We start from the raw sequence: 10829 nt of genomic DNA on the forward strand, positions 1-10829 counted from the left end.
TGTGTACTTGATTATCTGTCATCTTTATATCGACTTATATTATAAAATATTAATGAAGTGTCTCATAAGTTCGGTAAGATTTAACTAACTTATAGTATATGCTACCGTCTTTCTTGATAATAATTTAATTATGATTTTATATGAATATAGTGTACTTTCGGTTCAGAAATTTAATTTAATAATAATAATAATATAGTGAATTTTCATTCCATATCCATACAACTACTACTATAATGGTGGCAATTTATACTTTGACTAATGGAGGAGTAATGGTATTATAATGGCGATATATTTAAGGGAAAAGGGTATTATTATTTAATACGACTCCACTTTAGCTGTAAAAGTTTGGTCATTAATTAGTGTCATTACGCTATTGTATTGTTCCCATTTTGCCCTTCCATTACTATCAACACCAACGATGATTCATTTTGCAATACCACCATGTGGGCTACCTACATAGGTGATAATTTATTGATTTCATTAATTTTGGACAACTCTAATTAAGTTAAAGAGTAATTTTGGTGATTTTGACTTTTAAAAAAATATATTATAAAAAAAACTCGCAATCAATAATCATACACTTTTGATGAATTTTGATCGCCTTATAACCATAACTGACAAAGAACCATAATAGAATAAGCTAGCTTAGGTTGTTCATAACTGACCAATTCAAACCAAAAATGCAAATAAGCAGCTCTCACGCACATAGAATCGATAGGTCAAATTTTGAACAATAGTTAATTTATGACTAACTATAAGGTCAGTGGTTTTTTTTTTTTTTTTTTTTTTTTTNTTTTAACTTTTAAGTTAATTTATGTTGGATGGGTCATATTTGGGACATTAGTTAATTTATGACTAACTATAAGATCGGTGATTTTTTTTTTTTTTAACTTTTAAGTTAATTTATGTTGGATGGGTCAAATTTGGGACATTAGTTATCGAAATTAACTACGAGTTATGACTCATAACTTGTCACTATTTAGAGTTAATTTTAGAACTGCTCTTTAGACTATTAGCATTTTCTCTTTATATCTTTGACTTTAAATTTCTCAAACTATTGGTTGTGTTCTAAATTTAGTCATTGACTAAGAAATAGTAGAAGTGAAAACTCTAGCCTTTTGCACACTCCTTCTATATAATCATGTGCATAAGTCCATTGCGACAATTTTTTAATGTTTAAAGACCTATAGAATTATTGTAATTTGAAAAAAAAAAAAAAAACTTGTTATTGAAAGACACGCTTTTACCTTTATACATAAACGGTAATAGAAAGGCACAAAATACTGAAATTTATATTTTTACCCTCATACTTGACGCCTCCCAAACATACTTCAAATCTTCAATACATGATTATTATTTTAAAAAGGAAATTATTATGTACATAAAATTATTCCAATTCAAAGTTTTTTTTGGTTAGCTACGATGTATCTTGAGAAGACCCTAACTGTAAGAGACACCTTTAAACTTGTACAGTATTATATTTAAACTGGGGTTTGAACTTCCGACCTTTTTTAAGGGACAAGAGTGTACGACTACTCACGCTAACCAAACTGAGAATTATTAATTACTTCATTGTAATATAGTTAGTAATATTCAAAAAAAAATTACTTGAAAACGAAAAGGCCTCGGCTTAAGGACAATTTTATCTTTACTTTAATCTATCCAATTCTACCTATGATGTTGTTTAATTACATGAAATCATCATTATATTATTATGTAATATTTAATAATTCCTGTTTCGTTCTTCTATGCTATTTCACTTATATTATTATATATGTAATATTTAATTTAATATTACAACGTTCTATTGATTCTTGCTAGCAATATTTTATTCTTTTGTGAAATTTAATTTTTTTATAATGACAAAGAAAATTCATAGTCATTATTCAATGGTGTATATGTGATCAAGTTTTCTCGTGTAATAGCTCGTAAATTGCACAAGAGAGATAAATTATACTAGGAAGCCCCAGTATAATGGATTTGACCAAAAGAGTGTTGGTAAGAATTAAATTTGTGACTTTTAAATACGAGAATTATACTTCACCTACTCGATCAGAGACAGAAATTTTGACATTCCAGTTCCACATACCAACTTCATCTGCTCTGTACATGTGACATCAATTCCTCCACATTGTTACATTATTAGGTTATCCATTTTTTTGGGGGGTCCAAACGGTATCTAATCATTTTCGATTAATTCTATTTAATTTAAATAAAAAAAATCCAGCAGGTCTCCCTTCAAACATGGATCTTTAATTTGTCTTGCCTAGTGTCCTACATCCTAGATCTTTCATACCTAGGCAGATAGTGACACCTACGTGCTCTTATCTTTTTATCATATTTCAACTTACCATTAAAAATAATTACTTAGTATAATTTACTCTTTTTTTTTTTAATGAAAACTTAAGGTGAAACATGGTCGAGTTTGTGGCACGCACTTAATTGATCTTTCTAATGCGATTTATTATTATTCTTTTATGTAATTTGTTGATTGTTACATATGAGTGGAGTTTATTTAGTACACATTATTTAGTAGTAACTACAATTTTTCTCATCATCATTAAAAAAAAAAAAAGGGAGATGGGTGATTGGGGCGTTGAAGCCCCCAATTTTACTGATATGATAGCTTAGTCAGCTCATCGACAACTCAATTAAACTCTTTGTAGTTGTATGCAACACATACCTCTCATTGTCTCCTCAAGTCACTTTTGCAAAGCTCCAACAAATTTACAAGGAGGTTGAGACATGGGACCAAAAAAAAAGTTTTTTGAAATTTGTTCATGAGAAACAATCCAAAAAGACTTTGACGAATTTCAATGAGTTTTCAAGAAAGAAACATGCCCGAAACACACACACAAACCCTGTATTTTAAGACTTTTCGTGCATCATAAGTAGTAAAAATTATAAGCTCAAAATAATTTAGGGTTGACTCTCGGCGATACAGTTGACAATCTTTCTTTCTTTCTTTCTTTTTTTTTTTTTTGTTTTTTTTTTTTGATTCGGTTGACAATCTTTCTTAAACCTTAGTGGACGATTTTTTATTGATTCAATAAGACATAAATTTCTCAAAGTTTTGGTCAAACTAACACCCATTCCTAACAAACCAAGTAGTGCAATAGATTGAGGAAGATGATGAGAATGAAGCAGTTGATCAAACAACATTAACCTAAACAAAAGCATGATGAGTTGGACTTTAATTTGCTTTTTTTTTCTCTCCAAATTCTCTTTAGCAAATCCATTTGTAGGTTGGTTTTTTACTTGCCCTGCACGCATGCAAGAACCATATCTGTCTGTCACCAATGCCCTAAAAGTCTCAGAAAGAGATAAAATTAAAGTGAAATTCGTCCACCAAACTCCCCCCTTTCTTTCTGCAAAACCCTTTTGATTTCCAGAAACAGTGACTCCCACACAGCACTCAATCCTTAAACTTTGCTAATTACATTAATTTGGTCTTTCTTTTAGCTAATTAGGGTGGTGATGATGATTGATCTTGTCCATTAGCAACTTGTTTGGATTAGTATAGGTAGAGAGTTGTGTTTCTTGGATAGATTCTTTCTTTTTTTGGTCAGGCTACGAGGTAGTGTCCTGAGCAAGCTCTAATCGTAAGAAGCACCCGTACTATACTCGACTGTACTAATCTCTATTCGCACCAAGTCGATCCAATTAAGAGGATTGATTTTTTCATACAATAGGGGGTTTAATTTGTTTATTGGATAGATTAAATCAACACAAACTAAACCTTTTTTTTTCTAAGTTTTACTTTTAAAAGATGGTCTTAATGATCACATTGATAAATAGTAAGGATATAATCGGTACGTGAGAATTATTATGGTGTTGTATAATATCATACCATACTCGTTGAAATAACTATATATGTTTTCAAGGGCTCGATCGAACTCATGTATATGTAGCAATACCCTTGGGAGAATTGCCTCTCAAATGGGTCCAACCAAGACTCAGTTAGATTAGTCTAACACTGCACGGTGTGGATATTTTCTTTTCTATACTTTCATTCTTTGTTCTCTATTTTTAAACTATTTTTTCATTTAGAAAAATGAAAGTTTTCTTCAATAAATACATTATATTACTTTTTGAAGCATGGTAAATATTGTGTGATATAGTAAAAACTCCATTAATATTTATGTGGACAATATATTACTTTTGAATATTAATGACCTAAATCGTAAAGCAGATGAAGTTTTAAGCTTTCTCTCAATCTCATTGAAAAGAAAATGAAAAAAGAGAAATAAATTCAGAAGAGGAAAGTCAAAAAGAGGAATTAATTGTCTGCTGATAAGTCCTGCAGTAGGCCCATATTAGTTTTATGATGATAACTAATTACAGATAATTTGTATTGTACTCTGGTAAAACAAGTTAATATATAGAGAGAGAAGGGTAATATATATATATATATAGTCAGACTCTCATGAGAACCAATAGCCCTGTGAGCTGTGAGAAGGTGTGATTAATCTCAGTGATTAATCTCATCCGTCCATCTAGAATGATGAGGATCGGGAATTAAAGAAAAAATGGGAAGAAATGCAATGACATTCCGTAATTACAATTTACAATAGTACAGTTGGAAACATTTGATAGTGCACCCGCTGATAACTAATATTGCACTATTATAGATCCGCGGATAACTAATAAAGCACACATGCAAATGCGCTATTAAACGTTTCCAAAATACACCATCATAATTATTTAAAAAAAAAAAAAAAAAACCGTAATTTTTTCTTTACTTTTTTTACCTTGATTATTTTAGATGGACTTATGAGAATAGTCTATACATTCTCATGGAGCTGCTAGTTATCATCTAATCCTCATTATATATATTATTACTATATAGTGATATACATACAAGAACTGAAAAACACAACACAAAAAAGCTTTCCAAATTCATTAGCAACCTTTCCAAAATTCTCAAAGCAAAAGGCAAAAGAGATATCAGACAAAACAAAAGTGAATTGGTCCAACAACTTTTCTTCTCAAGCAAGGAGTATTAGTTAAGAACACCACTCTCTTCTCAAGCTTTCTTTCACTTTAATGTCTTTTCATGACTAAGGTTTCCATTACAAGTTTCTTAGGTTATGTTTCTCGTCAACTGTTCCATCTTCTAGGTTACGAGGTTGGAACAACAGAACCATAAAGCTTTAATGTTGCAAGAAGATCAAAACGGTTAATTAAACTGGTATGAATTGTAAAGTAAAAAACGCGAGGTCAAAACTTGCATTGTGGAATTTCGATTGTTCTTTTGGGAAGACAGTTATAAGGACATTGCGGGATTTTCACATTCTTGGAGTAATCTCGGGGGAAACTAGGGCCGACAAGGTAATAAAATGTAGCAAAAGCGTAAACCAGATTGTGTTGTGCATACCATGTTTGTGTGCACTGCTGCACGGGGTGTTGGTCCCGCTATAGCATCCCGTCTTCTGCTCGATGCCCTCGCCAAGATCGTCTAGAATGAACGTGGAATTTCTCTTACCGCTACTGAATAAAACGCACCAGAAGTATGGCCCTTTGTGTTTGTGGGCTTTGATTATGCCTACCCCGACTTCAGTGTGAGTTCTGTTCCTCAGAAGGGAGAGCGTGCCTCGGTCGTGAACAAGGACGTGTGAGAAGGCTTCCGAAGGGTCGAGATAGTCTTTCTGGCAGCCAACAATGCGCCCGGATATTGTCCCAAAAGTTGGGAGCTCCACACCACAATTCGGGGCGAAAATTTCAGTGAAGTCATCTTCTGAAGGCCGACAGGTTACAGTGTTACTAGCACTGCAATTCTCTAAGCATTCCTTTGCGTATTGCAAGGCAATGCACCCAAGCCCGGGACTGCTGCCTAATTCGGGAAGCTTTTGAGCTGTTCGGTTTTTGTTGATGATCTCAACGAGATCGTTTGCAGAATTCCCTGCACAATGGAAACAGCCATAAGAGCTATCGCTAATACACTCCTCAAGAAAGTACTTAATTATAGCAAAAACTCTCGGGTTAAAGTCTATCTACATGCCATAGCGAAAAACTTATGATATCTCTATTTGCTTCTAACTCGAGTAACAATATATATAAATCTCATCTCAAACGCAAATCAAAGAATCAAAGAGTTGACACACTTAAAGGGAACATCCTTCCTCGTTGTCTTGAAACATACACTGACAAATGCTAACCTTCTCGTTTCCTTATACAATTGCGTGTAATTCAATTCAGTTAGTAGCTCTTAACTCCTCCATATCACTGCTTGCAATAGAACTTTGATGTCATAATATAATGAAGCCCATAACCATAAACCATCAATCCTAAAGCAGAGTTTTTATCCACGCAATGCCTAAATACTTATTAACTTTTGGTAAATCTGCAAGGGGGATTGAACTCTCGAGGTTAAGAGGCCTCCCCTTGGCCGCTTGAGCAGAGAGTCATTGCCCGGGATACCTATTAGTTAAAGACGCAAATGCATCAAGTAAATTAGCGGTCGACTCTGTGCCACTTCTAGTTTGGGGTTATCTTTTGTCTAGTGTAGCATATTAGCCTAAGGAGAGGAAGCGCTAAGGCTGCATTTGGAGAGAAGGGTTTGCAGAACCAATATGCGGGCTGATATCGAGTAGGATATATGGAACAGAATACAATATGCACAGTTTTATTAGCAAGAAAGATACACCTATATCTAGACACACTGTCTTAAGCTATCCATAGCTTCAAACGACATGAAGTAATAAGGCGTAAACACTTGTTCCATCTTCAACTGATAGTCACATTCACAGCAATGAGCAATGCACATGGAAGTTTCTCAAATTCAAAAGCAGCATATAAGGATTATAAGCTAACCAAAGGTGCCAACTTTATTGAGGTAACTCTAGCCAAGTTAGTGAGGTTGTTAGTTTAATAACTACAAGGTTTCAAATTAGACTCCCAGTGGGAGCGGTCTATCGGCATTCTTGGTTTGAACCGGTCAGCTATCAACAACCTATTCTGGTATACCTCCTTGTGATCTTTTTTCGGCCAGAGTTACAAGGTGAGGTTTACACAATGCCTTTTTGGTTTCAGCCGGTCAACCTAAGCTAGTTTCCTTGTGTCCCCTTACTGACTAGAGTTACAAGGCGGAATTAACCTATGTTGGTTTCCTTGTGGCCCTTTGTTGGCCGGGATACAAGGCGGGATTTACCAAATACACTCTAGAGCGAGTTTTTCTAGTCACAAAAAAGAATATGTGCAACTCTATTACCAATCATAGGCTGGTTTTCTTCCTCAGCTGAAACTTATCACTTCAGATCCTCTACTTAGCTACTAGATACCCCCAAGCAGCTAAAAAGCAAGAAAATGCCCACCCAAAACTAGGCTGTTTTCAAACATATCAATCATACAAAGAAAAACTGGCAGCCATAATACTGATAATAGATCTTCAGATAACCATAACAAATACAATCAGCAAACTATCAATGAGAACAACAACTGAGTGCAGAAAAAAAAAATAAAAAAAAATAAAGGAAATATAATCTTACCATGGTCCTTGGAGCACACTAGAAGTAGAAGCCCAGAGAGAACAATAATATTCTGAAAGCAGCAAATCCTCTTCACCATCCTCAAAAACCAGGCCAGTAAGCCACCAGCCAAAGAAGAATCCCCAGACCTAAGCCCAAAAAGTGGGTTCTTTTCTGAGAAATGTGGGTCAAAAAAGGGGTTTCCTTTAATCAGAGAAAAATGGGGTTTTGAAACAAAAAAAAAGAAAAAAAAAAGGGTTTTTTTGGGTTATAGTTGTACTAGCTGTTGTAGACAAGAAATAAGCCAAATTATTGAGTGTTTGCAGAGATCGAGGAAGAAAAGAAGAGAAGGTGGTCCCAGTTAGCTGTTAATTGAATTCTTTCTGGGAATGATTATAGCCAAGATTTTGCTAAATCCCATTCTCATTGTCGTTAATGACATCTAATGACTAGTGTCAGCAGACCCCAGTACCATTGAAATGCCTTCCCATTTTCGTTGATACATTTCAAAGTTCTTCACTTTTTGCTTAGAGTTTGAGTGTGAGTGTTACTATTAGTGTAGTAGTACAGTTATAAGTTATTGATTACAATTTACAAGTTTAAGTTTATGTTGGAATACAGATTTTTGCATGACGAAATTCAAAGTAATTTGAGTGTGACTATCATAAAAATGGAATATAGTGACCTAATATGATACCTTTTCTCATACTTTCAATTGCGGCGATTAAGAACTTATTGAAGTACCTTTAAAAAAAAAAAGAACTTATTGAAGTAATATTTGTAAAATTCAAAATTCAATATTGAAGTAAATAAATGTGTTAATTCAAAAATCATAAAAAAGATAAGGAAGACTTCTTACAATCTTACATATAATGAGTAAACTTGTAGCTTCTTTTGATCAGTTGAGTCACTATGAATTATCGTTCCACAATCTTATTAGTTCGAGATGTGAGACGCATAAAGTGAGTGATCCCATTTTTTGTCAGAAAAAATATGTTAGACTAAAAAAATCTTGTACGACAGTTTTAATATATAAAAAAAAAAAAAAAAATTATTAAGAATTGAACTCCTAATTTATACAAGAATCTTGCTCGAAGCAAATTCTAAGCATTGGATTGCAAGATGCATCATTTTCTGGGCCGTTTTAATCTCTTTCAGGCCCAAATTTAACGTGCGAACGACCAGAACCTTAAAACCTGGTTTCCAGATTCGTAAAACCCAGTTTCGAACACTCTAGAGTCTACACTCCTGAGCTCTCCGTCGCAATTTTTCATCTCTCTGCACCTACCTTCCTTATCCATGGCGTCTGCATTTCTTTCCTTAGCAAAACCCTTCACTTCTCAACCAATTAACATCCCTTCTCTATCCCCCGCCCCCAGACCCGTTGGTATTTCTTTACACCCCATAACTTAGTCAATAATTAGTTAATTACTCCTTTTTATTTGGGCATTATCCCAAAAAAAAAAAAAAAACTTGTTTTTCATGCTCTTCTTTTGGTTTTGAAGGAATAGGTCTGAGGAGAAATTCTCTGAGAGTTAATGCCATTTCCCAAAAATGGGAACCCACAAAGGTTTTGCTTTGATATCATCTCCTTGAATTTTCTGTGTTTTTCCCAAGTTTTATTCGAATTGGTAGTTGATTTCTGGTTAAATTTTATGGGAAAACAATGAATTTAAGGGGGATTTGTTGTCTGTGCTTGCAGGTTGTGCCACAAGCTGATAGAGTCTTGATAAGGTTAGAGGAGTTGCCTGAGGTATTCTTTAATCTTTTTTTTTATTTTAAATTTCAGTTTGATTCTGTTGAAATTCTCCTTATTTATACATGCTAGACTTTATAGTTTATACTATGTTATAAGACATCCTTATCTCTGTCAAATTTTAACTCTGGAACATAGTGCATTTTGTTGTCATTTAGGATTGTGTGTTGTTGTTTGCTGACCTGTTTTGCTCAATATAGTGGGAAGTATAGCATAAGCAACATTGATTCAATGATTCATGTATTCTACTAATGCACATATGTATGTATGGACCATAAAAAACCTATGAATATTAGAATGCATTTTCTGCTATGTGATAGTTTGGAGCTACAAAAAGAAAAGTGTTGTTTTTAATGCATGGGGTTGTTGTGCAGAAATCTGCTGGAGGCGTTTTGCTCCCTAAATCTGCGGTGAAGTTTGAACGGTATCTTATGGGAGAGGTGGGTAGTGTAGAGTTCAATTAGTATTGTTCGCTTTTACATATTAGAGTTTGATATTACTTTGATGCTTAACCAAAAAAATGAATATATATTCTTGTAGATTCTCACTGTCGGAACCGAGGTTTCTGAAGTGGAGGCTGGTAAGAAGGTAAGCTTTTATGACACTTTGATTCGTTAAGCCAAATTGTTGTGGTTATGGCCTATGGCAATGGAAAGTACCCAAGTAGTACATAAGTACATTCGTATAAGGTGGAAAGTATGCAGAATGGAGCATTGTTTGATTTTCGCGGGTTTTATAGCTATGTTTATCTGATTGGAATACTTATTTTGCACAGGTTCTTTTCTCCGACGTGAATGCTTATGAGGTATGTCGTTCTTATTATGATGATATTTTCCATATAAACACGTTCTTGAACCTACATTGTTAGAAATGTGGTCAAAGGATACTAGGAATCTAGAACAAACTCTGTTTTGAGGTTACTTTGAATCAAACCAAGTGTCGGTGTGAATTGTGCATGACTGAAACAGAATTGTCCTGATTTTCTGCTAGGTGAACTTGGGAACCGAGGAAAGGCATGTTTTCTGTAAAGAGAGTGACTTGTTGGCCGTGGTCGAATAGATTGCACTTACAAAGGCAATGCAGACATGCTATTTTTTGTGTCATTAGTGTTTCGAGTTGTACTTGTGCGGGATCGCTGCCTCCGGTTTAACTCAGGAGACGACGACACGCAGCCTCATGTATTTCTGGCTTTGTCATGTCATTGAACATCAAGACTAGATTTTGAACTTAAATATGTTTATTTTCATCCTCTGTTTGGTCAATATACATAGTATTTTGGCTTAAGAGCTGTTTGCTTTCATTGCCCATTCTGTCATGTATGTAGTATTTGATCCCTTTTTACCAGGTATTCAAAAGTGAACTCAATCGAGGTAATATAGCCAAGATGGTTAACCATACAAACCCGTAATCAGAAGGCTATGGGTTCGAATCGTAGCCTTCTTGCCTTTCTTGGCTCGAACCGGCCAATTATAGGCAACTTAGGTTGATTTATCTCGTGGTTCTTTGCTAGATAAGGTCACAAGATGGAATTTATCCAATGAATAGTAGTTGTAGGTTTCCTTTGTCACCGAAACCCCACCCCCCCCCCCCCCCCCCCCCCCCCCCCC

General features: G+C 34.5%; 2 protein-coding genes across 2 annotated transcripts; one reads left to right on the forward strand and one right to left on the reverse strand.

The window, feature by feature from the left end:
* Positions 1 to 5201: 5201 nt before the first annotated feature.
* LOC116017174 lies at positions 5202 to 7840 on the reverse strand. The gene is made up of 2 exons (XM_031257708.1): positions 7488 to 7840; positions 5202 to 5902 (listed from the first exon to the last, which is right to left on the reverse strand). The coding sequence occupies exons 1-2, from the start codon at positions 7564 to 7566 to the stop codon at positions 5289 to 5291; spliced, it is 693 nt and encodes a 230-aa protein (XP_031113568.1). The 5' UTR covers positions 7567 to 7840; the 3' UTR covers positions 5202 to 5288.
* Positions 7841 to 8679: 839 nt separating this feature from the next.
* On the forward strand, positions 8680 to 10522 carry LOC116015377 (10 kDa chaperonin 1, chloroplastic). Its single transcript, XM_031255420.1, has 7 exons — positions 8680 to 8853; positions 8972 to 9036; positions 9169 to 9219; positions 9597 to 9662; positions 9763 to 9810; positions 9998 to 10027; positions 10213 to 10522. The coding sequence occupies exons 1-7, from the start codon at positions 8766 to 8768 to the stop codon at positions 10279 to 10281; spliced, it is 417 nt and encodes a 138-aa protein (XP_031111280.1). The 5' UTR covers positions 8680 to 8765; the 3' UTR covers positions 10282 to 10522.
* The last annotated feature ends 307 nt before the right edge of the window (positions 10523 to 10829 follow it).

The sequence above is a fragment of the Ipomoea triloba genome, chromosome 4, assembly GCF_003576645.1.
Source record: "Ipomoea triloba cultivar NCNSP0323 chromosome 4, ASM357664v1".
Classification (NCBI taxonomy): Eukaryota; Viridiplantae; Streptophyta; class Magnoliopsida; order Solanales; family Convolvulaceae; genus Ipomoea; species Ipomoea triloba.

What these genes read in the sequence shown, in the direction of transcription:
- LOC116017174 (XM_031257708.1), bottom strand. Translation starts at nt 7,566, where the DNA reads ATGGTGAAGAGGATTTGCTGCTTTCAGAATATTATTGTTCTCTCTGGG. An exon ending in AGTGTGCTCCAAGGACCATG is followed by an intron (nt 5,903 to 7,487) that starts GTAAGATTATAT and finishes TCCATTGTGCAG; the next exon opens with GGAATTCTGCAAACGATCTC.
- LOC116015377 (XM_031255420.1), top strand. Translation starts at nt 8,766, where the DNA reads ATGGCGTCTGCATTTCTTTCCTTAGCAAAACCCTTCACTTCTCAACCA. An exon ending in AAAAATGGGAACCCACAAAG is followed by an intron (nt 9,037 to 9,168) that starts GTTTTGCTTTGA and finishes CTGTGCTTGCAG; the next exon opens with GTTGTGCCACAAGCTGATAG. An exon ending in AACGGTATCTTATGGGAGAG is followed by an intron (nt 9,663 to 9,762) that starts GTGGGTAGTGTA and finishes ATATTCTTGTAG; the next exon opens with ATTCTCACTGTCGGAACCGA.